Source organism: Neovison vison, chromosome 12, assembly GCF_020171115.1.
Source record: "Neovison vison isolate M4711 chromosome 12, ASM_NN_V1, whole genome shotgun sequence".
NCBI lineage: Eukaryota > Metazoa > Chordata > Mammalia > Carnivora > Mustelidae > Neogale > Neogale vison.
The window spans coordinates 7,809,312-7,835,117 of record NC_058102.1 but is presented as its reverse complement, the minus strand read 5'-3'; the positions used below and the strand labels follow the sequence as shown (position 1 = coordinate 7,835,117).

The following is a 25,806-nucleotide window of genomic DNA, read 5'->3' as shown; positions in this document are numbered from 1 at the left end:
TTAGTAGTATTTAAAAAGACTTCTGTAGTTTTACAAGTTTAGTATCTGAAATCCTAGGTCTTTATTTAGACTGACAATTTTATCACAGGCAAGTTAACTGGGGTTTGGACAAGTACCTGAAGTATAAATATTACTAATGTGCACTTCAAAGTCAAATGCCAATTATGTCACTTGAACTAGATAATGTAAAAAGCATATACAATTTTGATAGAAAGGACAACTGAATCATGAAATTCTACTTCTAAAGTAGTATTACACTGTAAGTTAACTAACTAGAATTTAAATAAAAACTTGGAACATAAATTAAAAAAAGAAAAGAAAAGGAAACTGGATATAATCAAACTAGAAAAGGACAGCTGGATATAATCAAACTACTAGAAACCAATTTTTAATAACTTCAGCCACTCATTCTGGAAAAAAAAAAAAAGAAAAATGAACGGTCTGACTGCATAATTACCTATTTGGTAACAGATAAGTAAAACATGGCTAACACAGTAACCTTTGTCTTTACACATAGGATTAATTTAAGAAATGCCTTAGTGATACAAAGCCCAACTTTGTTCTTCCAAGTCTTACCTGCATGGCTGCAAGAACTTCTGGATCACTAAGAATTTCATTGAGCCCAGGCATTCCTGCCATTCCAGGCATCCCCCCTGCCATTCCAGGCATTCCTCCCGGAAAATTACCAGGCATTCCCCCAGGAAAGCCACCTGCAAGAATCAATGAATTAACTGCTCAGACACCAACTGTATTTTCAAGTCGTCTGATAGCAGACTATTTCCTTCTGATGAAAATTATACACGTACACTCACATGTGCACATGCAAAGAACAAGGGCTATTAAACACAAAACAGTCTAAACATTCTAACTGACCTAATTATGTCAGTTATGTAACACTTATGTAACAGGTCATAATTTTACCTTCAAATTTTCTCTTAAAAAATAAGGCTGTAAATCAACTTTGATACCTTCTGGATTTATTTTTTCCTAGTAATAAAGCTGTTTTAAAAAAACAAAAAAACTAACCTTACCTTAAAGAGAAAGATAACAATCCCTTGGAATTACAAAGTTAAAAAGTCTAATAAATCATCATTGTCGTCTTATTTTCACGTTCTCTAACATTATTTGTTTCAATTTAAAGTTCTAATTTGTAAGACTTTACTTGTTTTTGTTTAAACTATATTCCTCTAGATCATTCTTTTAAGTACTACATAAAATCTTGTTATAACACATTGTGGCTTTCTACCTACACCCTAGACAGATTCCAAATCTCTGAAATAAAAATCTGCATTCTTAATAAGCACTTGTGGTGTTTCTTCTTTCACTGAGAACAATGCTCTAGCAAAAGAGATTTAATTCTTCCAGTATATTTTTAGATTATAAACTGAAATTATCTTCTACTCAGGTTTTCACTACCATAAACCCTTTATGTCCACTGCAGATATTCTGAAATCACAATTATGCCAATACAGACCATCATAAAGGGAAATATACATTACCCTAACATCCTACAGATCAAGGGTGACTATATGTAACCTATTGTAAAGAAATACATATAACAAACTCATTTCCACCTGGCTCAACAATTTACAACATGCTCATAAATAACTAGCAGTCACAGGTAAGGGGATCTAGGAGGACCTGAAAAGAATTTCCAGTTTCTCTTGCTTCCCTACTGACTTTGAAAAACTTGTTTCTGCCCATAAAAAAAATTACTGGCCCAAGGCAACAAAAGTTAACCAGGACGCTTATCAATTCTAGATAATAAAATATTATTAACAATGGGCGCCTGGGTTAAAGCCTCTGCCTTCGGCTCAGGTCATGATCTCAAGGTCCTGGGACCGAGACCCGCATCCAGCTCTCTGCTCAGCGGGGAGCCTGCTTCCCTCCCTCTCTCTCTGCCTGCCTCTCTGCCTACTTGTTATCTCTGTCAAGTAAATAAATAAAATCTTTTTTAAAATTTATTAACAAAAAATACCACATAACAAAAAATTACCTCTAGTACTAATCTACACTAGTGGTTGTTTCCAAAGCAAAGATACCAGATAAAAAGATTATTTCTACTTTAAGCAGAATGTAAACTATGAACTGCAATTTATTTTCTTGCTTTTTTCTTCAAACAGCAAGTCATCCCCGATATATATTCTCTTTTTAAAGTTGCTTGGCACATGACCTTTTTAGAATAAAGGCTACCTTTTCTAGCCTCTGCCATGTAAATTTATGTTGTAGCTAGTGGCACGTAACCACCAAAGGGTGTGTAAATGCCTCTGTAAACCTTCCTTCAGAGAAAGCTGGTTACTACTGAAACAGTTGAAGACAGCTGATTCCCCATTAGAATTAAAACTTTATGAAAATCTCTTCCTGGTCTTTAAATTTCCCAGTCTCATTTAGGAAGTAAACTGTTCCTGGAGTGCCTTCTGAACTGCTCTTCTACTTGTATCATATAGCTAGGCCTCTGCTATCATTGAAGGCTTTGCCCCCCTAGTAATTTCTCATCATTTGACATTTATAAAAAGGAGCTTGTATTTATTTTTACACTAGACCCCAATATTTTTATGCTTAATAATCCCACTATAGTGCTTTTACCTAGTGTATCATGAATTTCAATGTATAACAGAATAAAATCCCACTGTGACAATTGAGAAATACTTAAAATACATCATAATCAATTCACAGTTTCTTAGAAAAGTACAATGCTCAGACCTCATTTAAATATTAACTATTATAAAAATGTGTATTGCTCAAAGCACGAGGAAAATAATATACTGTATTTCTACTAACATACAACCTTTAAAGGAGACTCAAACTTTCTAGAGGCTAACATTCTAAAGGCTTTTCAGTATTCCAGGGACTAATAGCCCTAAATATAATAGACATATTTGAGTCCCCAAATCAGAATATTCTCCAATTATTTACAATCCAAATAGTTTTAAATTTTCTTTAAAAATACCTGGGAAAGAGCCATACTGAGCTCCTGATTGTCGTCTGGCTTCTTCCTCCTTTTAATACAAAGAAATAAAGAAATCATATAGTGTGGTACTGGTGGGCAGTCTACGGTCTACCCGTATCCTACCCATGCAAAACCATGAAAAAATTATTAAAAATTTCAGCTAGTCAAAGGACTTAAGAGAATGACAAGTTTCAAATGCCAATACTGAGCTAAAGGACACATATCCCAAAACCCCTTTCAAAATTTTCCAGATTGGTTGTCAATGAGCACTACTTTTGGTAAAAATACCAAGCAGTGTTTTATTTCTACTGGAAGCAGGGAAAAAAACACCTGAAAAGCAATTCACAGTACTGATGTCTGTCTATGCTTATGCAAAGTATAAATTCTAAACGTTGTTAAACTCCAAAATGAAAGCACACAGTTAGATTATGAAGACTGCCAATGACTTTTGTTTCTCAACTTCATCTTTTCCATACTTTCTCTACATAACTTAACACACACAACCACGGTTTACAAATTTGTTACTGTCAGCAAAGTAAAAGAAAATATATATAAATTTCCCTCATAACTAGTTATGAATTCATAAGGATATGTAAATGTAAAAATTACTTCTGAATACAGTTAACTATAACCCCAAAAACTAAGAATGATGCTTTAAAAGCATTTAATATTAACTTTGTATCTTACTAAATTCATTCCATATTAATTATCAATTAGTTTTATGGACTTAATTAAATATTAATATTTAATATTAAATGACAAAAAATCAGGCAGTAATGCTATATAATTATAATATAGCTTTATATCCTTTTATTTGACAATATTAGAAGTAACTAGATGAGGGTCCCTGGGTGGCTCGGTTGGGTTGGGCAACTGCCTTTATTGGCTCAGGCTGTGGTCCTGGAGTCCTGGGATTGAGTTCCACATTGGGCTCCCGGCACCATGGGAAGTCTGTTTCTCCCTCTAACCTCCCCTCTCATGCTCTCTCACTCTCTCTCTTTCCCGCTCTCTCCCAAATGAATAAATAAAATCTTTAAAAAAAAAAAAAAAAAAGAAAAAGAAAAAGAAATAACTAGGTGAAAACTGATAGCATCAAAATGCAAAAAGCTAATATAGAAAAAAACCAAGGAGAAACACCTTAAGAACAGTAACAATATTGTGGATGAATTATGAACAACTTTTTTCTAAATTTTATGACTTTGTTGGGGTGGCTGGGTGGCTCAGTGGGTTAGAGTCTCTGCCTTCGGCTCAGATCATGACCCCTGGATCCTGGGATGGAGCCCCGCATCCGGCTCTCTGCTCAGTGGGGAACCTGCTTTCTCCTCTCTCTCTCTGCCTGCTCTCTGCCTACTTGTGATCTCTCTGTCAAATAAATAAACAAAATCTTTTAAATTTTATGACTTTGTGACTAAAAATTAAAAAATAGCCAGAGTCTACTTTAAATAGTTATGAATTCACTATTGGAGCAAGAGGAATCCTAAAATTCAACAAATTAGGGCAAGCATCCACAAGAAAACTAATACTGACAAGTTTTAATTACCAGACCAAAAAATTTTCCCAATTTTAGGAGGGCAAGAATATAATATAATATGGTGATATGTAAGCTTGCTTAGGAATTTAAGAACAAAAATATCCCTACAAACTAGAAATAATGAAAGGAAAACTCTTTAAGTAGTATGACCCTACATAACTGAAGCCAGCATTAAATAAAAGCCAGGAATTAGAATGATATCCTCAAACTCTACTTTATTCCCCTTTAATGGTTTAGCTACAGAAACTTTACCCTCTGGGCTCTCTCGTGTTCTTCCCGAGCCTTCTTAACCCTTTCTATTCTTTCTTTGATCTCTCGCTCTTCACGTTTTCGCTCATATTTTCTCCGATGTTCAGCAATTTTCTGGGCCTAGGGGAAAAAGCCACAGAAAAAATGTTTTCTTTAAAAGCTCAATAAGGACAACCCAAATCACCAGTTTTGTTAAAGATCATTTTTCTTTGTGGAGAAGTGTTAAATTCAACCAACAGTTCGGAATAATGACAGGTTTACCTTATAGAAAAAGACCTTACATAACTCACACTTCAACAAGTCCACTGTGAAATAAAGGAAAAGAGGCCAAGACATTAAGTCAGAAGTGTTATAAATTTCAAAAAAGTACTGCAAGGATGACGAGTTTTCAAATTGCACAATTCTAGCCAGATACTGGCCAAGGGAAGGTAGAGATTGGAAACGCATATACCAGTCATTTGTCACAGTCTAACTACACTCAGTTTTCTCATCCATAAAATGAGGGGGGCCAGGGAAAAGAAATACTTAGTATCACAGAATGTTATAAGGATTAAGTGATAATATATGTACTAGGAACCAGCACATAGCCTGAGCCAAGTATATGGAATCCATTATTCAGAAAATAAAGTAAATGTAAGACAGTCATATTCACTTATTACTTCAGCTTGTTTATTATTATTTTTTAAGAATCTATGTTCAGGGGTGCCTGGGTGGCTCAGTGGGTTAAAGCCCCTGCCTTTGGCTCAGGTCCTGGGATCGAGCCCCAAATCGGGCTCTCTGCTCAGCAGAGAGAATGCTTCCTCCTCTCTCTCTCTCTCTCTCTCTCTCTCTCTCTGCCTGCCTCTCTGCCTACTTGTGATCTCTATTTGTCAAATAAATAAATAAAATCTTAAAAAAAAAAAAAAAAGAGTCTATGTTAGACCATCTCTCATCATAACCTTATTGTAGTTAGCCCTGTTATGAGAGGAAAAAAGAAATCAAAAAGTCTCTGAATGTAGATACGTGAAATTCAATAAGGTTTCCAAACCTTGTAACTTTTAGGAATAAATTCTTGGTAGTATTAACACCCCACAAAACTGAAGAATTTACCATGTAAATGCATTAATATTATTTTAATAATTACCTTCGTGTAAAACAGAGTATTCTAGAGCTTTTGAAGTCAATATTATCATTTTAAAAAGGATGAAACTTGCTAACTTCCACAAGGCCCTCAGGCTTTACACAGTGGCTGTATATACCTACAATACACAAGGACAGACCAGACACAACCTTGGGTCATGTTTTATATGTTTCCTATTTTTTTCCCTACTGTAAACCTGACTAATGCTCCCTTTTCCACTTCTGAATTTCTGCTTATAACTCTACTATAGGCTTGCAGATGACAAAGTAACAGAGCTCGCTGTAATGCAGCATCAGAAGTAGGCTTGACAACCCAATGACATTACCAGAGTTGAGCACACACTCAGCAGTTACAGATGGAAATATCCAAACATTTCTTTGTATCTGTTTTGCCAGTAAATTACTGCCAGGAGCTAAGTATGAGAGCCACAGCGCACCACAGTAACGACATTCCCTTTCTCTGCTGGAACATACCCTCGGCTGAACTTCTTTCAGCATCGCACTAGCATCTTCATCATAATCCAGTTTGCAAGCAAGGGCAAGATCATGCGCTGCTTCTTCCCAATGGCCCAGAAGTCTGAAACAGATTATATTAATTGTAGGGGCCTTTTATACACATCCACTAATGTGGTGGTGTCTTTCTTCCTTATTAAAAAAAGGAATTGTTACAGAAGAGGTTTAAAGTTAAAATATTTGAACTATAAATTTTCTTATACCAATTCAATTATTATGTTCTACTCTATAAAAACTTGGGAGTTTAACTTCCTCGGCAACTATAAAGCTGTTTTGTAAAAAACATTTAAAAACTTAAAAAATTACTTTCTTAATTCAAAATATAAAATATTAAAAATTATGTAGAATACAATTTTCAAGCTCATTCAACAATTTCAACTCCTTAAAAACAGGATTAACAAAACATACACTACATGTGTGCACATTTTATTGAAAGAAGAGAAAAGGTAAATCGGGAACTAAAGGTTGGTGGGAGAAGGTAAGAATGGAGTAGAGGGGACAGCAATGGAAATGAGACTTCTCTGGGTGTACCTGTCAACTCAGTTTGTTAAACTCGTTAAGTATGCAAATGTTTTACATATGTAAAGAAGAAAATTAAGACAGAATTAACAGAAATAAAGCAACCCCTAAACCTGAATATAAACAGGAAGGGAAAGAAAATTAAGTAAAAGCAGTTTATCGCACTGAGCATGCAGTACATAGAAAAAAAGGTAACCTATACATATACATGTACACTTAATCTATTTATTTAATGAGAAAGTGAGTGTGCACTTTGGTGGGAGGGAGAGGGAGAGAGAGAATCCAAAGCTGGCTGCACAGGGCTTGATCCCATGATCCAGAAATCATGGCTGAGCTGAAATCAAGTTTTGGGATGCTTGGAACGCATAGGTGGCTCAGCTGGTTTAGCGCATGCCTTCAGCTCGGGTCATGATCCTGGGGTCCCGGGATTGAGTCCCACACTGGGCTAACTGCTCAGTGGTGAGCCTGCTTCTCCCTCTGCCTCTCATTTTCCCTTGTTTGTTCTCACTCTCTGTGACAAATAAATAAAATCTTAAAAAAAAAAAAAAAAAAAGATTCAGGATGCTTAACTGACGAGCCACCCAGGCACCCTGAAAGTCACATAACTTTTGAAACAGTATGTTGACTGTGTATCTTAAGTGGGATATATTCTAAGGATAAACGTAGCAACAAATACGAAAACATTCAACTTTACCTACAATATTATTTTCATGGGATTGTAAAACAATTTCATGTTATCATAGAATAACACAAATATATATGGATAAAGACTGAGTCTAGGAAAACAGTATTTAAAAATGCAAAAGGAAAACAATATTAATATGGATTTTAATTGAATATATCAGTATGAACTCAAGATTCCATAAGATTCCCTAAAATCATTATTTAAAAAATTTTTTATCTGGGGCACCTCGGATGCTCAAGTCAGTTAAGCATCTGCCTTTGGCTCAGGTCATGATCCTGGGGTCCTAGGATGGAGCCCAACATCAGGATCCCCACTCACCAGAGTCTGTTTCTCCCTCTCCCTCTGACCCATCCCCTGCTCATCATGCTCACTCGCTCTCTCAAATAAAGTCTTTTTAAAAAAATTTTTAAATGTTTCTGTTCACTGAAAAAAAACAGAAATACTGATACATCACAGGCAACAAGCACACCTATGGCCAAACTCTGGTTTCTGTAAATATAATGCTCACAAAAATGAATGCTGATGTCGTTGAGAAGTGGTTAATTCGGAGTCTGGGACAATAAAAACGTAAGATGAACTCATGCTACCTTGCACCCAAAAGCAAATAAATTAAAAAAAAGGGGGGGGGCAGCAAAGAAACACCCAAAGACTACTGGGGTCACACCGCAATGCATGAGCTTTCTGACCTCCAGAGCAGAAATACATCTTTTTCTAATCTTTCACCTCTATCTTTGACATGTGTCTTCATAATCACTAGGGCTCCTTTTGAGTAACCTAATAAAGCTGTCCCAAGCATATCCATCTTCATTTCCATCCATACTTGAGAGTACAACACCCTTCCAATTCATGTAACACGTAAGTGTCACTGGACATCTCATCCTCAAGTCACCAATACCCACTTGTTTAACATTAAGTTTAATTTCTAGGAATGATGACTAACCTAAGATAAATTCACCTCTTTACTGCCCCCTTTTTCTGATTTTTCAGGTGACCTAGCAGCAACAAAAGTAGTATGAAAATAAGGAATTCCTTCTTCTATAACGTATCAGTTATTTAATGTTAGATTACACAAAGAAAATCTAAAACTAAGAGAAAATTTGTAAGGCTCGGCTCTTTTTTAGAAACAATTTTGATCCTTACCTTAAATTTGGCTATACGTGGTCAAAAACTCCTAAAGAGTGGTTCTCTTTGTAGGAAAAAAAAGAATTTTTATTTTCTTATTTGTTCCTTATACTCTCTCAATTCTTCATATTAAGCAAATACTACTTTGAAATTAAATCCTTAAGCAATTTCATTTTTTTCAAAGCATATTAAAATGTCAGATTTAAGGTGCCTGGGTAGCTCAGTCATTAAGTGTCTGCCCTGGGCTCAGGTCATGATCCCAGCGTCCTAGGATCAAGCCACATTGAGCTCTCTGCTCAGTGAGAAGCCAGCTTCTCCCTTTCCCACTCCCCCTGCTTGTGTTCCCTCTCTTGCTGTGTCTCTGTCAAATAAATAAATAAAATCTTAAAATAAAAAAAAGGATTTAAAATTTAAAGTTCTGAAAATAATGAAATTCTGTAGTTTACCTATGTGCTTTCCCGCGCCACTTATAAGGCTGAGCTGAATCAGGATTTATTTCAATAGCTCTGTCACAGTCTCGAATGGCAGCATTTGGCTTCTGTAATTTGATGAAGACACTAAAAAAATAAGTGTGATATTAAAAAGTATTCATTTCGAACAATAACACCTTTGGGATCACCACAGAACCAATTCTATTTAAATAAATGAGCAGGAATTCTTCATGAGGGGATTCTTTTTTGTTTATAGCTCTCACCTGGCTCTCTTGGCATACAGAATGGCCAAGCGAGGATTTAGTTTGATGGCATCTGTGAACAAGTCAATGGCTTTCTGTAGTTCACCTGAAGTAAAACAAGTAGAGAAATAAAGAATAAAAAATTTTAACAAAAATGTTGACCCCTTACCCTACTAGTCTTCCACATTTTTCTTTTAGTCCAATTTAAAAAAAAAAGACTTATTCTAAATTAGTATATAAAAAGGCTCCTCAGGGACACCTGGGTGGCTCAGTTGATTAAGTCTGACTCGATTTTGGCTCAGGTGATGATCGCAAGGTTGTGAGATCAAGCCCTCCGTTGGGCTCCACACTCAGCTCAGAGTCTATTTGAGATACTCTCTCTCCCTCTCCCTCAGCTGCTTCCCATGCTCTCTCTCTCTCAATAAATAAATAAAATCTTAAAAAGAAAACAACAACAACAAAATGGCTCTTTCAAAGCAAGTCTTACCACATCTATATGGTAAATCACTCAAAATAGAGACAATTTTTGGATACATAATTCCCTAGCAGAATACCACATTCTTAGTAGGACTCATGATTTTTTTTACACTTAAAAAAATAAAAGGAAAAAAGAGAAATCAACTTTATCCCATTAATTCTCTTTTATCCAAAAGTTAAAGGATAAAATTAAACTTATAAAGAAAATATACTAAATTTATACGGTTGATTAAAAAAATTACTATCTGGGGGCACCTGGGTGGCTCAGTAGGTTAAAGCCTCTGCCTTCGGCTCAGGTCATGGTCCCAGGGTCCTGGGATCGAGTCCCGCATCGGGCTCTCTGCTCAGCAGGGAGCCTGCTTCCCCCCCCACCCTGACTGCCTCTCTACCTACTTGTGATCTCTGTCTGTCAAATAAATAAATAAAAATATTTAAAAAAAATTACTATCTGAATTCACAGGAATGTTGCAAAATTCAACAAAATTAGAATTCATGAAAAGCCTGTAACCCTCATTTTAAATTCATTTATTGTATCCTACTCTCAGTTAGCTTCTTCGTGCGTAAGTGCCTTCAGTGAAGTCGTTGAACTATACAATTAGAATAGTTCTTTGCATGAAGACTTAGTCCTGAACACAGGAAACATGGGGATGGGGGAGGCAAGACAAACACAGAATTTTAAAGTAAATGTCACAGTTCACTTTGGAAAATACATTTACCCAGCTAGCAAATCTGTAAAGGACCTTAGGAGAACTCATAAAACAAGGCACAGAACAGAGTCTTACTAAGTACTACTACAGAAGCCTGTTCCAAATTATTACACTTGACTAACAGACAGTTCACTTCTACCATGTTAAAAACTGAACTCTTAATTCCAACCCTATCTCTAAAACCTATTTCTCATCCTTATATTACAAACTAAATAAATGGCTCTTCCATTCAACCTAGTTTGGAGGTTAGTGAACTTTTCTGGAAAGGGCCACACAAGAATTATTTCAGGCTTCGCTGACTGTTAAAAATCATAACCATTCAACTCTACTACTGCAGTGGGGAAGCAGCCACAGACAACACGTAACAAATGGGTGTTGCCATGTTCCATTACATTTTTACAAAAACAGGAGGCTGTAATTTGGTGAACTCCTGATCTACATAAACACCCACATCTTAAGAGTCATTCTCAACTCCCCAATCTAAAACTTAAAAACTTTTAGCTCTACTTTCAAAATATACCTAAATCTAAGCACTCCTGGGGCGCCTGGGTGGCTCAGTTGGTTAAGCATCCAAGACTCTTGATTTCAGTCAGGTCATGATCTCAGGATCCTGAGGTCAAGCCCCACGGTTGAGCTCCACACTCAGCAGGGAGTCTGCCTGAGGTTCTCTCTCCCTCTTCCTCTCACACCACCACCCCCAAAATAAGTAAGTCTGTATTAAAAAAAAAAGAATCAAACCATTCCTTGCCCTAGTCCTAAAGTTTCCACACCGCAACCAAAGGGCCACAGGACAGAACATTAGCACTGCATGAACTACTCACTTGATTACACAGCTTCAACACGGCATCATTACATTCCTTTTGATGGTATCTTTAAAAAACTGTTTTTACCGGTTGTTACCAAAACAAAACAAAAACAAAAACAAGCAAGAACTGCAGAAAAATAGATGTGGAACAGGAAATGAGGGTGGCAGTGTCCAACAGGACGCCAATATTTGGTTAAGTTGTTTAGTGCCCAACATATATATATATATATATATATATATATATATATATATATATACACACACACACACACATCGTATTAGAAAATAAACACTGTTGCTTAAGAATAATATTAAATATATTCTTTCATTTTGTGTACTATTTTGCAATCACTAAGTTGGTACAACATCCTTATTAAATTGTTTGGATCTAACTATATTATCAATGAAACCTTACGGCCTTTCTCTCGGCTTAAAAGCTCTGTTAAAAAATCAGGACTGGGCGCCTGGGTGGCTCAGTGGGTTAAAGCCTCTGCCTTTGGCTCGGGTCATGATTTCAGGGTCCTGGGATCGAGTCCCACAAGGGGCTCTCTGCTCCGCAGGGAACCTGCTTCCTCCTCTCTCTCTGCCTGCCTCTCTGCCTACTTGCGATCTCTGTCAAATAAATAAACAAAATCTTTAAAAAAAAAAAAAAAATCAGGACTGAGGGATGCCTGGGTGGCTCAGTCGGTTAAGCAGCTGCCTTAGGCTTGGGTCATGATTTCAGGGTCCTGGGATCGAGTCCCGCATCAGGCTCCTTGCTCTGCGGGGAGCCTGTTTCTCCCTCTGCCACTGCCTGCCTGCACTCTCTCTATCTCTCTGACAAATAAATAAATACCTCTTTAAAAAAAAAAAAAAAATCAGGACTGAAAAAGCACTATAAACAGAAAAAATCTGGGAACCTTTGCCCTAATCCAGGCCATCATTATTGGCCACCTGGACTCAATTTCTTGCATTCCTTTTGTAGGATCATCAAAATGCACCCTAGCTCTCCTTGGGGGTAACAGCTGACTGAGAACACCCCATGTTCTATGCTCAAGGCTACACTTCCTAAGCTGCTCCGAGCTAATGACTAAGTACAGCTACAATACCAAGACTGGGCCTTTATTGTGAGACTGTTAAATCCTCTAGTGGGCAACTCTGGCTTATCATGACTTTCTTTCTTTCTTTTTTTTTTTTTTTAAAGATTTTATTTATTTATTTGACAGACAGAGATCACAAGTAGGCAGAGAGGCAGGCAGAGAGAGAGGGAAGCAGGCTCCCTGCTGAGCAGAGAGCCTGATGTGAGACTTGATCCCAGGACTCTGAGATCATGACCTGAGCCGAAGGCAGCAGCTTAACCCATTGAGCCACCCAGGCGCCCTTATCATGACTTTCTAGAAACATACCACTAGTTGAAGACTTCTCCTATACAGAGGTAAAGACCTACAGGACTGTCTAAATGACTTCCAAACTCCTCTGGCTCTCCCTGCTCCCCTATTTTTCCTCTCATGCATTTTCTTAAGTGTATCTCTGGCTTATTAACTCATTTTGGGTTCTTCTGTAAAGAACATATCCTTATTTGCCCTTAGAATCTCATCTATATAAAACAGCAACAATACTCCCTTTCAAAAGTAAATGCATCTCATGATGAAGATCTCCAATTCAAACACAGAACAAAAACAAAGAACACCTCACAACAACACCCCCCCCCAGTGGTTTCCCATCATCCTTAAGGATAAAAACTTTGGGCACCTGGGTGGCTCAGTGGGTTAAGCCGCTGCCTTCGGCTCAGGTCATGATCTCAGGGTCCTGGGATCGAGTCCCGCATCGGGCTCTCTGCTCTGCAGGGAGCCTGCTTCCTCCTCTCCCTCTCTCTGCCTGCCTGTCTGCCTGCTTGTGATCTCTGTCTGTCAAATAAATAAATAAAAATTAAAATTTAAAAAAAAAAAAAAAGGATAAAAACTTTTAAGTCCTTACTGTGGTCTACAAGTGATCTCGGAGATATACTACAGATCTTTAATGATCTATCCTCCTCACCACATTCCTACCATGTTATCTCCCCCGTATGTCTCCCAAAGTGCTTCTCTGACCGCATTTCTCCAAGTCTACCATTCCTACCCCTTCACCACTACACTCCAGCTTCAAGGAATCTCTGCTATTCCCTGAACATGGATCACCCCATGTGCTCCTCCACTTAGCGTCTGCACGTGTACTTCCCTGTCTGAGGCTCGTCCTCACATGGCCGGCTCACTTCATCCTACGCTCTCCTGACCACCCTTTGCAAAATGCAACCTCCGTCACTGACTATTCTTTTACTCAGCCGTTCTTCATTGTGGTTATCACCACCCAGTATCAAATTATAAATATGGTTTTGGTCCCCAGTAATGTACGTGGTCCATAAGATAAAGAACTTGGTCTGTTTTGCTTTTCTCACTGTACATCCAGCATCTAAAACACTGCCTAGAACATGTAAGTTTTGCGGTTTTTTTTTAAGATTTTATTTATTTATCTGACAGACAGAGATCACAAATAGGCAGAGAGGCAGGCAGAGAGGGAGGAGGAAGCAGGCTCCCTGCAGAGCAGAGAGACCGAAGCGGGGCTCGATCCCAGGACCCTGGGACCATGACCTGAGCCGAAGGCAGAGGCTTTAACCCACTTAGCCACCCAGGTGCCCCTAGAACATATAAGTTTTAAATAAATATACTGAAGTGAAAAAGCCTAATATCGTTACTAGTAACATGACCACTAAAAAGACTTAATGAGGTCTTACTTAAATTATGACTACTGACACTTTATTAATACCAGGACCTTAATAATAATGGCACCAGATACTCTTCTAGGCACATTACACATATTTATTCATTTATCCCTCATGACTCAATATACTAGGTAGGTAGCATTAACCTCATCTTACAAAGGAGAAAAGGGGCGCCTGAGTGGCTCAGTCAGTCAACCATCCAACTCATGGATTCAGCTCGGCTCACGAACTCAGGGTCATGAGATTAAGCTCCATACTCAGCATGCAGTCTGCTTGAGACTCACTCTCCCTCTCCCCCTGCTTCCACACACACTCTCAAATAAATAATACATTTTTTTTTAACTGCTTAAAAAAAGAAAAAAAGGAGGAGGAAACAAAAATAGAGACAAAGAATAACTTTTCTAAGTTTATCTGGCTGGTAAGTGCCAGACCTGGCATTCAAACCCAGGCACTCTGGATTCCTAAGGTTAGAATTTAACTATATTTCTGCCCCTCCAACCCAAGGTGAGGCCTGAATCTACAATCCCTGGCTTGGAATACTAATGTTTTATCCCTTTAAAATGTGGTATAAATTAGAACTAGGCAGGGGCACCTGCATGGGTCAGTCAATTACGTGTCCAGCTCTTGGTTTTGGCTCAGCTCATGATCTCAGGGTCCTGGGATCAAGGCCCGAGTCAGGCTCCACACTCAGCGTGGAGTCCACTTGAGATTCTCTCTCCCTCTCCTTCTGCCCCTTCCACTCATGCTGTCTCTCTCTAATAAGTTAATTAATCATTTTTTAAAAAGATTTTATTTATTTGACACAGAGAGATCACAAGTAGGCCGAGAGGCAGGCAGAGAGAGAGGGGGAAGCAGGCTCCCTGTCGACCAGAGAGCCCAATGTGGGGCTCGATCTCAGGACCCTGAGATCATGACCTGAGCCGAAGGCAGAGGCTTAACCCGCTGAGCCACCAGGTGCCCCAAGTTAATAAATCTTTAATAAAATAAAATTAGAACAAGGTTAAATTTATGCATGAACATGGCTTAGAAAGAAATGTGGAAAAACAAGAACATGACTTTTTAAATGGTGCAACAGGTTCATTTTCATTAAAAATGGTTAGGCAATAAATAAAACAAATTTGAAAAACATAAGACAATATACCAAAACAAGTGACAAAAACAATTAGTTGATATTATGGCACAGTAAGATCCTGCACAAGTCAAAACCCTCTGATCCCTCAAATTATTCATGAACCTGTGAAGAGGGAGAAGTATGAGGTTTTAATGAAATAATGCACATTAAAAAATAACAAAACTGTCAGGTAGGCAGAAGGCACAAAATAAATGTTGGATAAATAGAAATCTTAAGTGGTAGTAAAATTAAAAGATAAGTGTGGGAAAGGAATGGCCAGGAAGAAAGTAGCAGGGATCAATCGATGAGTATGAATTAGAAGCTGAAATAGGTGAAGAAGAGCTTTAGAAAGAAGCAGCAGAGCACAAGTTATAGGAAAATTCTAGGACAGCGAGGTCTGGCTGGAATGGAAGGTTAATATTTCAGAAAGAAGAGAACAAGGCTGGAAAGGCAATACATGAGATCAGACTCTAGCAGGTCTAATGCTATGATAAAGATCTTCAAAAAGTATGCAAAAGCTGGTCAGAGGTTACAAGCAAGGGAATGTGTGAAAATAAAAAACGGTTCTACGAAAGAATAATCTAGAAACAGTGAACAGAAAGCAATAAAGGAAATAGATATTTCAGGTAGGCAAACTATTAAGGCTAATGCAATGGCATAAACACAGAATCATGACCTAAACTAAGGTGGTAAGATTACAAAAAAAGATAGCAAAAATTATTTGCCAACTTGGAACAGCAATCGATAGTGAACTTTCTAAAACTTTAGTCATCTTCTAAGTCTACAGATGAAGTCCAAATGCACATCAGCATTAGACAACAGCAGCTCTCCCACAATGGCATTGGGATACACTACCACAAAGCTATGACGGGGTCTGCATACTACCCAAGCTAAGAAATGATTTGTTCTTACAAATTGTTAACTGATTAAATATTATGCTTACTCTATTACCAGCATTCTCCCACTGTGAAAGGATTTTTTGAAGAGGATCTAACACGTAAAGATTAGAACAAGAACATTATGCCAACAGACATCATTTGTCAAGGGTGCTGCTTTGTAAAAAGTTAAGAGCCACCGTTCTAATAATACCTTCTTTGAAAAACGTTCACCTTTATCTTAAAGCCTCTCCTCAGCGGATAAACACCAGGATTAGTCAGGAAAGGAGTCTTTCCATTCCCATCAGGATGTGTCCGTGTTGTAAGGCAAGGTAATTGATACCTGAGTGACTTCAGCCTCTTTATCAAGGGGGGAATGGGTGGATAGACAATAGGACAATTTCTTCTCCAGTATAAAAGATACTCAATAGATTTAAGTTCCCTGCCACTTTCCCACTATTTTACAGTTGCTGCAGGGGTTAAAAAAAAAAAAAAAAAGAATATTCAGACTACCATAGAGATACAGCAAAGAGGAAAAAAATCACTCACCATCATTTAGGGCATCAATGGCAGCCACTTTTTTATCATTTGCCTGATCCATCATTTCCTCGGTTATCTAGGGGGAAATTGTAGGTCAACTTAGAAGTAATAGAGAAAACAAAGAGAAGGAAGCAGCTTGGGTTTTCTTAGGGATGGGGAAGACACAACCCCCATTTTCATTCATTCTTCTCTAGTCTCCAGGGAGCAAGAGGATAACTACGGTTAAGTGATTAATAAGAAATTACACAGGATGGGCTTTAATCTTTCATATACAAACAATAAATTTCACTTCCTACCCTTTAGTTTAGATGTGACTTTGCTACCCTCCCTCCCAACCAACTAAAAAGGATGTCCCTGCCCTTGTCTAACCAACTCCTTTCTAGTTTTTCACGAATACTAAGACTCAATTCTTGTAAAGATGTAACTACTGCTAGCTCCTGTTAGACTTAAATTTTAAGTAAAATGTCTCATTCTTTTGTTCTAACAAACATCTACTGAGTACCTATACAGTACAGAGCACTGTACAAGATGCTGACAATACAAAGATCATTAGTAACAAAATCTTAAAACAAACATCCCCACTTAAACGGAAGGTTAAGCCGCTGCCTTCGGCTCAGGTCATGATCCCAGGGTTCTGGGATCGAGTCCCACATCGGGCTCCTTGCTCGGCAGGGAGCCTGCTTCTCCCTCTGCCTCTGCCTGTGCTCACTCGCTCTCTCTCCCTCTGTCTCTGACAAATAAATAAATAGAATCTTTAAAAAAAAAAAAAAAAAAAGAAGTCGTTTCTTTAACAGAAAGCGAAAGACCTACTCTATCACCAACCACTGTGTAAAATATTACTGGTGCTGGCTAATTAAGAAAATGATTTGACAGCTTTAAGAACTGAAAGGAAATACCAAGCTGTTTTCAAGTTTATTTAGTAAATCCAAGACATGATAGGTTATTAGAGCTACTAAAACAATTCAATGAAGTCCTCAGAAACATAAAAAACCAAGAGTTCCTCCACATCAGCAAAAATCAGTTACAAAATAGGACAGAACAAGATATCATTCTAAGAACACGTAAGACTTTCAAAAAGGGAAAAAAGTAAAATTCTATTAAAGAACACAAGATGTATACTATGTTCATGGAAAGATTTTTTGAATACTTCAACCTAACCTTAAGTTCCTCAATAAATCTGAAGTAATTCCAGCACAAATTTCTACAAGTTTAAAAATAATCTTAAAAGAAAAAGAAAAAGCAACAGACACATTCTACCAGATAATAAGACAATCTAACAAAGCCAATTGGGGGACGGTGGGGGAAGACAACTTCAATTTGTGGCAGTATGTTACACCTGATGCCCTGAGTAACTTTAAGAGTCATCTTTGACATAATGATGTAGAAATCCTCAAAGAACAAGATTAAATGAAGATCTGAAATCCAGTATGGGAGCTGAACAATCCATCTGCTTTCACCCTTTCAGTAGGTGTCAAACCTGGTAACCTTGCCATTGTTTTCAAATGTGCAGGACATATGAAAGAAGATTCAAGTGAAGAGAAGGCATGTTGTCTAATCAGCACCCTCCAATATATCTGAACTCCCCAATGCCTATACCTGCAGGCGTAACAACAAACCAAAAATAAACCTGTCCCAAAGAGAGGTATAGCCAACTAGCAAGAAGAAAAAAAAGAGTTCCCCTGTAAACTCATAATGATAAGCCAGGCTTTCCAGGGGAATTCTCATTACTTGTATAATTACACAAACAACAACAAAAAAACCATGCTGAGAATTTAAAGTGGTCCTTGACTTGGTAGCTCCAACTCAAGAGTCTGATGGAAGCAAATACTTTCCTCTTTGGAGGAATGCACCTTCTACCCAGGCCTCAAGAACTTTTCCAGATGTAATGTCAAAGAACTCATGGTCTAACACACACATACACATGCATATGCACACAGTCAAAATACACACACCCACACCATCCACAAGTAAACAAGGTACCTCCTCAATGAGCAAGAGTAAGGAAAAATAAAACAATAAAACCAGGAAGAGTCTGACAAAGTTTATAATGTGTAAAGGCAAGTTCTGAAAATGAATAAAGAAATGAGATTATAAATAACAAAGTATACTTTAAAATGAATCAAAGTAAGACATAAAGATGAGAAACACAGGCCCTCAAATTCAAACATCAACAGCCAAATGACTGATACATAATTCAGCAGTGATAAAGAACTAGTATTCAATAGTGGGGAAAAAAATCTAACATATACCTAACTAGGAATCCAGAATGACAGTTGAGAAAATGGGCAAGAGGCAATATTTGAAAGGTACTAGATGAAAATGTTCCAGAGCTAAAGGAAGTTAACCCTAGAATTTAAAATGCCCAATATATTCCAAGTAGTGCAAATACGATGTTGTAAACCTGACATGTCAAGTGATACATCATCAACAGAATACAATACATAAATTCTTAAAAATTCCTTTCATAATGAACAGTGACAAAAAGTACCTGTATTTCTTAAAGATGCACATGATCTTTATGGAGAATATGCTAATAAATTATCTAACAACATCAGAAAACATCTAAAAATTAGAAAGATACACATTCATGGGTAATCAAAACAGTGAGCTGTATCTTCTCCCAAACTTGATTTTAGATTTAATGCACGTCTAACTGGGGGCGGGGGTTAATATTCTATAATTTATATGGGAAAAGGAAGGCCAACAAAACAGCCAAAATACTCCTCAATTGTTAGGGGTCCCCCTACCAGATAATAAGCCATTATGTGGACAATGTGTCATTGGTACATAGAAAAAAATTAGACAAGAAAAACACAACACCAGAAGTGAGGCACATATATATGGAAACAGTGTATCTTGGCATTGATGAGGAAAGGAATTCTTTAATAGTGCTGCCAGGTAGATTAAAGGTTAAAGGTTAACATAAAATTTTCAGAAGGAAAAAATTATTACAACAATTATAACCTTGAAGTAAGAAAGCATAATATATAAAAGAAAAATCTATTTAACTGTACTAAAAGATTGTTCATGAAGACAACATAAAGTGAAGACAAGCCACAAACTAGCTGAAAATACGTGGAGCACATATAGATGACAAATTGTTAGTCTCTAGAACATAAAATGGATTATAAATGAGGAAGGAAAAAAAGACAACCCAGAAGAAAAATGGGAAAAGTTACAGCAGGACTTCGCAAATACCTGTGAATGACCAATAAATATTAGAATTTGCTCATTTTATTAGAAATTGGAAAAATGCAAATTAAAAGCCGCAAAGGAATACCATTTCACAGGATAAGCCTGGTAAAGATGAACTCTGATAGCATCAAGTGTTGGTGAGGACATGGACCAAGCTTCTAAACCATTGTTACACAATTTCAGTGTTTCTCAAGCCTTTGGTTCATCATTAACCCCCAAAGAGCCGTAGAGACACTTTTTAATACTCCCACATTCCATTTTACACCACAGAGACACATTGCATGTATGTAACGACCCTCTGGAAGACCACTAACCACTGTAGTATCCAAGGTTTTTTGCAAGCCCCCTCCCAAGAACCAATTCTCATTACCTTGATAGTAAAACTGTCCCCACTGTGATAAAACCATTTTGGAAAATAATGTGATATTAGATATCCCATTAATAAGAAATCTCATTTCTAAATATAAATGCTAGGTGAACTCTAACCTAAAGAGTAGTCAAAACAGATGGAGATTGAAAAAGCAGGTAAAAAGGAAATTAACAAAGACTTCTGAGATTGTTAGAGTATGAGTAAACATAATGGGAACTTTCACAAACATTTTAAGCAGTAAAATAAAATGTTTTTCTAAATACCTTAAGGCAGAGAAAGATTCAGTACGTTCTTTTCCTGGCAGAATTATGTCACAAAATCAATGCAGTAAGTGGGACCTTCACATTCCTTATAACAAGCACAAAATAAGCCACTGAATTTACCTCTGCATTTTCATCTCCCATTTCTTGAGGGGCATCGGTATCTGGTTCAATCACACCTTCATTGTCAATTTCTGCCAAAATTAAGAAAATGACAGTAAGACCCATACTGTCCAAACTGGCTGTATAGGACTCTTAAAAACTAATCAACTATACCCACTCCGACTCATAATTCATTTAAACTGATGCACTGTAAAGTATTTCCCCATTAAATTTTGTTAAAATTACATTTCATTTTAACTGTTGCATCATCTCGGGTATTTTTCACTGTCTTGTAGCGGGAAATGTTGGCAACTGCATAGTTTCTGGTATTACACAGAGACACACCACTGATTTAGGTAGAATCAACAAAATGATTCAGTTCAAGTATTTTATTCTACACATCAATGTAGTATATTAAAAATATTTTATGGAGATAGCATAAGTTATAGTGATGATGTAAATCATAATAAATACTTTTTACTAATAAATTAAGATAAAGGCACAATGCTGATGCAGAATCTAACTCAAAAGCTAGCACTATAACCAAACAGCAAAGAAACTAGAAAAGAGGTATGTCATAAATTTAATGACAAACTGTAATTTGCTACAGTAAAGGAAAACAACTGTTCAATAAGAAAAACTTTTCAAAATAACAGGAAATGTTAAGAGATTTTTTTTTAGCAAATAAGAGTGAATTTAATGTTTCCTGCTGACAGTCAAAAAAGAATGAAACTGAGGGACACCTGGCTGGTTCAGTCAGAAGAGCATGTGACTCCTGACCTCAGGGTTCTGAGTTCAAGACCCATGTTGGGTATACAGATTAAATAAATGAACTTAAAAAAAAAAATAAAGAAGAAACTGAAATCAGCAACCTTAAGTTCTAATTATTGTCAAACAGGAAAACTTAAGTCAACTTTTAATAGGAACTGAACTTGTAACTTTGCCTAATTATAAAAAAGCTTAATTCATACACAAAAAAAGAAATTGCTTTTGGATGAAGAAATAGTAAGATATTATCATAGTTAAAACTGTTGGAAAATTATAAGACTGAAAAAGATATCTTACAGAAAGTGAAAGATCATCAATTAAGACCACAAACAAGAGGTCCTCTTTAACAGTATCAAAGATCAACTGATCAAAATTTTAAATTACAAATACATTTCTTTAGCTTTTAGACAGTCTATTAATTAAAAGACTGCCCATTTAATAACTGGGATATGTATTTATAGTCTCAAAGGACTTCCCAATTTAGGAAAAGATTTTTGTCACTCTGTAGCCTGAAAAACTTCCAAACAAAAAACCACCAAACTCATGGCATATCATTTCTTCTAAAATGAACAAGTTTTATCAATGTGGATGCAAGTAGTAACAGGAAAATAATTTTCTGGTACTTGATTCAGTTACTGGAAAACTTTTACATTTATTTAGAACAATTTGGTTATGTAACCCAACTACAAATTTAATTAAGTCTGAATATACATCAAATACTTACACAAAAATGTAACATCTAACATCTGCACTGAAATGTGCTGTAAGTATAAAATATACTCTGGATTTTGAAGACTTAGTATGAAAAAAAGGAGATTTCACTAATAATTTTTCCATACTGATTACATGTTAATATTTTAGATACGTTAGTTTAGATATATTCACTTAATTTCATCTGTTTAATTTTTAGTGTTTTAATGTGGCTAGTAGAAAATTTTAAGTTTTGGATGTAGTTCAGCTATGTTACATTTCTATTAGCCCTGCTTAAGTCAATTTAGTAAAAATCAGCACAGGATCTTATCATGAGATTATCAAGTACAAACTAACTATACCATCTTCTCACCTAGATCACTCTCCTCACTTGATGGTTCATCTGCCTTTATGTTTTCCTCCGCCTTCTTACTATCTGGTTTTTCTTCCTACCAAAGGGAAGGCAAATAATGCTTTCAGTATACAACAACACACCAATATATATACTAATTTATAAAAACATATATAAACTGTTTACATATGTTATATTTCAATTGTTAATGTAACCCTTCTTATACGGTTTTAGTAAACTTGTTTTAGCTTTGTTTTCATTTCTCTATTTAAATTAAGAATAGGTCCAATCCCTCCTCCAAACCTTTTAAACAAGTTTTAGAATTTGAAAAATGCTGGACTGTAGGAAGCTAACACAAATACATAACCCATACTCGGGCTGCACTTTCAACAGGCTCTGTGGTCCGTAACTCTCCCTAATCAACATATTACTATCCCTGCAAAAAAAAGTCGAAGCGTTCACAAGTGGGAAACTATGAACAGCCTCACATCTGTTCAGATTATGCTTTACTGACATAAAAATCTTTACATTTTCAATGGTTCTGAGTTTGGAATTTTAAATACGGAACAATGGAGCCATCATACACAAATGATGAGAATTCAAAGAATTTCAAAGTACACATGAGGAAAACCAAATTTCCTTACCATCCTGTAAGTAACCAGTGTGGTTTTTGGAGTATGCCATTAGATATTCTCAACGCACAGATACAAGACAACTCTGCACTTTGACCTTTCCATTTAATAATGCTGTTTCATAAAGAATGTATCACAATTAGCACACCCCGTCTATTCATTTAACTGTATTAGTATAAATTATGTAACGAATTATTTAGGTTGCTACTTTTTGTAACTCTTAAAAATTAGAATCAAAACCCAATGTCATTACCAAATATATGTTGAGACCCTACTACATGCAAGGTGTCAGACATTTTAGCATTTAATTCCAAATCAGAATGTTTTCTTACAAAATATTTTAGCAGAGACACAGATTAAATATAATTTTGTCTTCCTACATGTTTACCACATAGCAAAATATTCTATATAGGAGGCGCCTGGGTAGCTCAGTGGGTTAAAGCCTCTGCTTTTGGCTTGGGTCATGATCTCAGGGTCCTGGGATCGAGCTCTCTGCTCGGCAGGGAGCCTGCTTCCTCCCTCTCTGCCTACTTGTGATCTCTGTCTGTCAAATAAATAAATAAAATCTTAAAAAAAAAAATCCTAGCTAGGTATAATATCAAAAGCATCCTATGAGGAACTAGTAAACTCTGACAAATGACTCCTCTAAAATAAGAGTAACTACTTTTGGAGCTTTTGTTTAACTTCGCTCGTTTCACTTGTTCAAAGATAGAACTTCAGATTTCATATCCAGATAGATGAACTTTGTTTAGGGTTCTAAAAAATAAAATAGTTACTTTTCTTATCAACTGAAGACCACTAATCAGAAAACTCAGGGAGAGGACCTGGTTGGCTCAGTCTGACTCTTCATTTTGGCTCAGGCCATGACTGCAGGGTCGTGAGATTTAGCCCAGTGCTGGGCTCCATGCGCAAGGTGGAGTCTCCTTAAGATTCTCTCTGATCTTGGGGCACCCGGGTGGCTCAGTGGGTTAAAGCCTCTGCCTTTGGCTCAGGTCATGATCCCAGGGTCCTAGGATCAAGCCCCACATCGGGCTCTCTGCTCCGTGGGGAGCCTGCTTCCTCCTCTCTCTCTCTGCCTACTTGTGATCTTTCTCTGTCAAATAAATAAATAAAATCTTAAAAAAAAAAAAAAAAATTCTGTTCTCCCCACCCGTGTTCTCTCTCTCTAAAAAAAAAAAAAAAGGAAGGAAGGAAGGAAGAACACTTGGGGGAAAATATTTAGATGTGAAAACACAAAACAGAAGTAAGAATTCTGAAGGAAGCATTTTTGTTTTGAAGGAAGGAAGGAGGAAAGAAGGAAAGGAAAAAAGGAAAAAAGAAAGAGAAAGGAAAGAAAAAAAAAAGAATGGGAAAGGTCTGTGGAGAAGGATCAGAAATAAAAATGAAATTAAAATGAGTGCTCAGAGAGCCAGTAAGCTTGGCTTGGCATTAATCCCCTCCTCTGTCCATTGTTAGGGCTGGTTTCCTGCCTACTTTAAAGGAGCTAGCAGACTGTTTTCTGCTCTCTTTCTCATGACCCACCAGGAGTCTTTTTTGTTCCCTCTGCCCCACTCTTCCCTTGAAGGAAGCATTCTTAAGGGTATACCCACCCCCATATTTAAACTTCAGCTACCGGTAAGCTCCTCCTAATCTATTATGCACTTTTTGGGGTGAATATGCTGACTCATACTCAGAAATAATACTCAGGTGATAAGATAGAAAAACTTAAGAATTACTGATTTGGACTATTTTTCATTTACTTCGCAAATTTTAATCAAGTACCCACAATGCATAAAGTCCTGTGCTCGGTGCTACAGATCAAAGATGACGAAGACTACATAAGGCATAGTCACAGAGCTCAGCACCCACAGGTCATGCATGTCACACACACAAGCTTTTATCCCCAAACACGGTGCACATTCACCCCAAATTCTCCGTGTTACATCAGATTTCAGATCCTCCATGTCCAACAGAAATTTTACGAAGATCTTATTTCTAAGCGATCCTGAGGAAATCAGGAGTGGTAATTTGAGAGCAGCACTTTAAAAACCTTAGAGTATTTTATCACTAAACATACAGATGAAATTCATAACTTACCTTGATACTGTCTTCTGATTTAGTTTTATGAGTGGCAGGTGGTATTTTCCCCCCCATGCTTGAGGAAAATGAGAAAAAAAGATATTTGTTTAGAAAATTAAAATTCACTGAGCAAAGCAACATTTATTTACACTGGAAAAAAAGAAAAGACAAATACTCAGATGGTTACCTTCTCAAACCTTTAAGAGGAAACAATTTGAATGCTCCAGTATTAAGTTTTTTCAGCTTAAAATTTTTATTTTTTTTAGCATACTGGCTAACAAAAACCTAACCCTTTCCTTGCCTCGATAAGCCTAATAAACAAAACTGTATAGCTTCCCTATGCCCATTCCCAGAGGAAGAGGCAGAAAAACATGCAATGACAAAAATCATATGTACAAGTTGTTAGTTCAGAGTTCAGCAGGATAGTATACTGAATACAAACTTCAACTTTAGTAAGAGTTCACTTAAATTCAAATAATCAATTTATGAAATAATTAGGAAGTTGTAGTATAATAATTCAAAATGTTTGTTTCCTGTTTGTATTCTTTGTTTGTATTTCATAATGCCCCTCACAGTATAGATTTTCTCCTTATCCCTTCTACAATCTACCCATTAACACTTCCCCTTGGCCTTGTAAGTCCTTTCCCAACTACTCCAGGACAACACCAGAAACTACGCACAAATAACTTAAAAACAAGGAGGAAAACAGATTATGAAGAATTAGTGCCGTATGCTCCATTTGGGTCAGACTCTGAAGTAAATGGGC

The 25,806-nt window shown here is 36.8% G+C and overlaps 1 protein-coding gene across 1 annotated transcript in view; it reads right to left on the bottom strand.

Annotated features, from left to right (window-relative positions):
- Window positions 1–25,806, bottom strand: part of ST13 (ST13 Hsp70 interacting protein) — a 33,779-nt gene that overhangs the window by 2,317 nt on the left and 5,656 nt on the right. The window contains exons 2-11 of the mRNA XM_044229101.1: window positions 25,059–25,116; window positions 22,372–22,447; window positions 20,562–20,632; window positions 16,623–16,689; window positions 9,383–9,467; window positions 9,135–9,245; window positions 6,324–6,426; window positions 4,734–4,850; window positions 2,951–2,999; window positions 577–710 (exon numbers count right to left, since the gene is read on the bottom strand). Of these exons, the coding sequence (XP_044085036.1) occupies window positions 577–710; window positions 2,951–2,999; window positions 4,734–4,850; window positions 6,324–6,426; window positions 9,135–9,245; window positions 9,383–9,467; window positions 16,623–16,689; window positions 20,562–20,632; window positions 22,372–22,447; window positions 25,059–25,116 (871 nt within the window). The remainder of the gene's footprint in view (window positions 1–576; window positions 711–2,950; window positions 3,000–4,733; window positions 4,851–6,323; window positions 6,427–9,134; window positions 9,246–9,382; window positions 9,468–16,622; window positions 16,690–20,561; window positions 20,633–22,371; window positions 22,448–25,058; window positions 25,117–25,806) is intronic.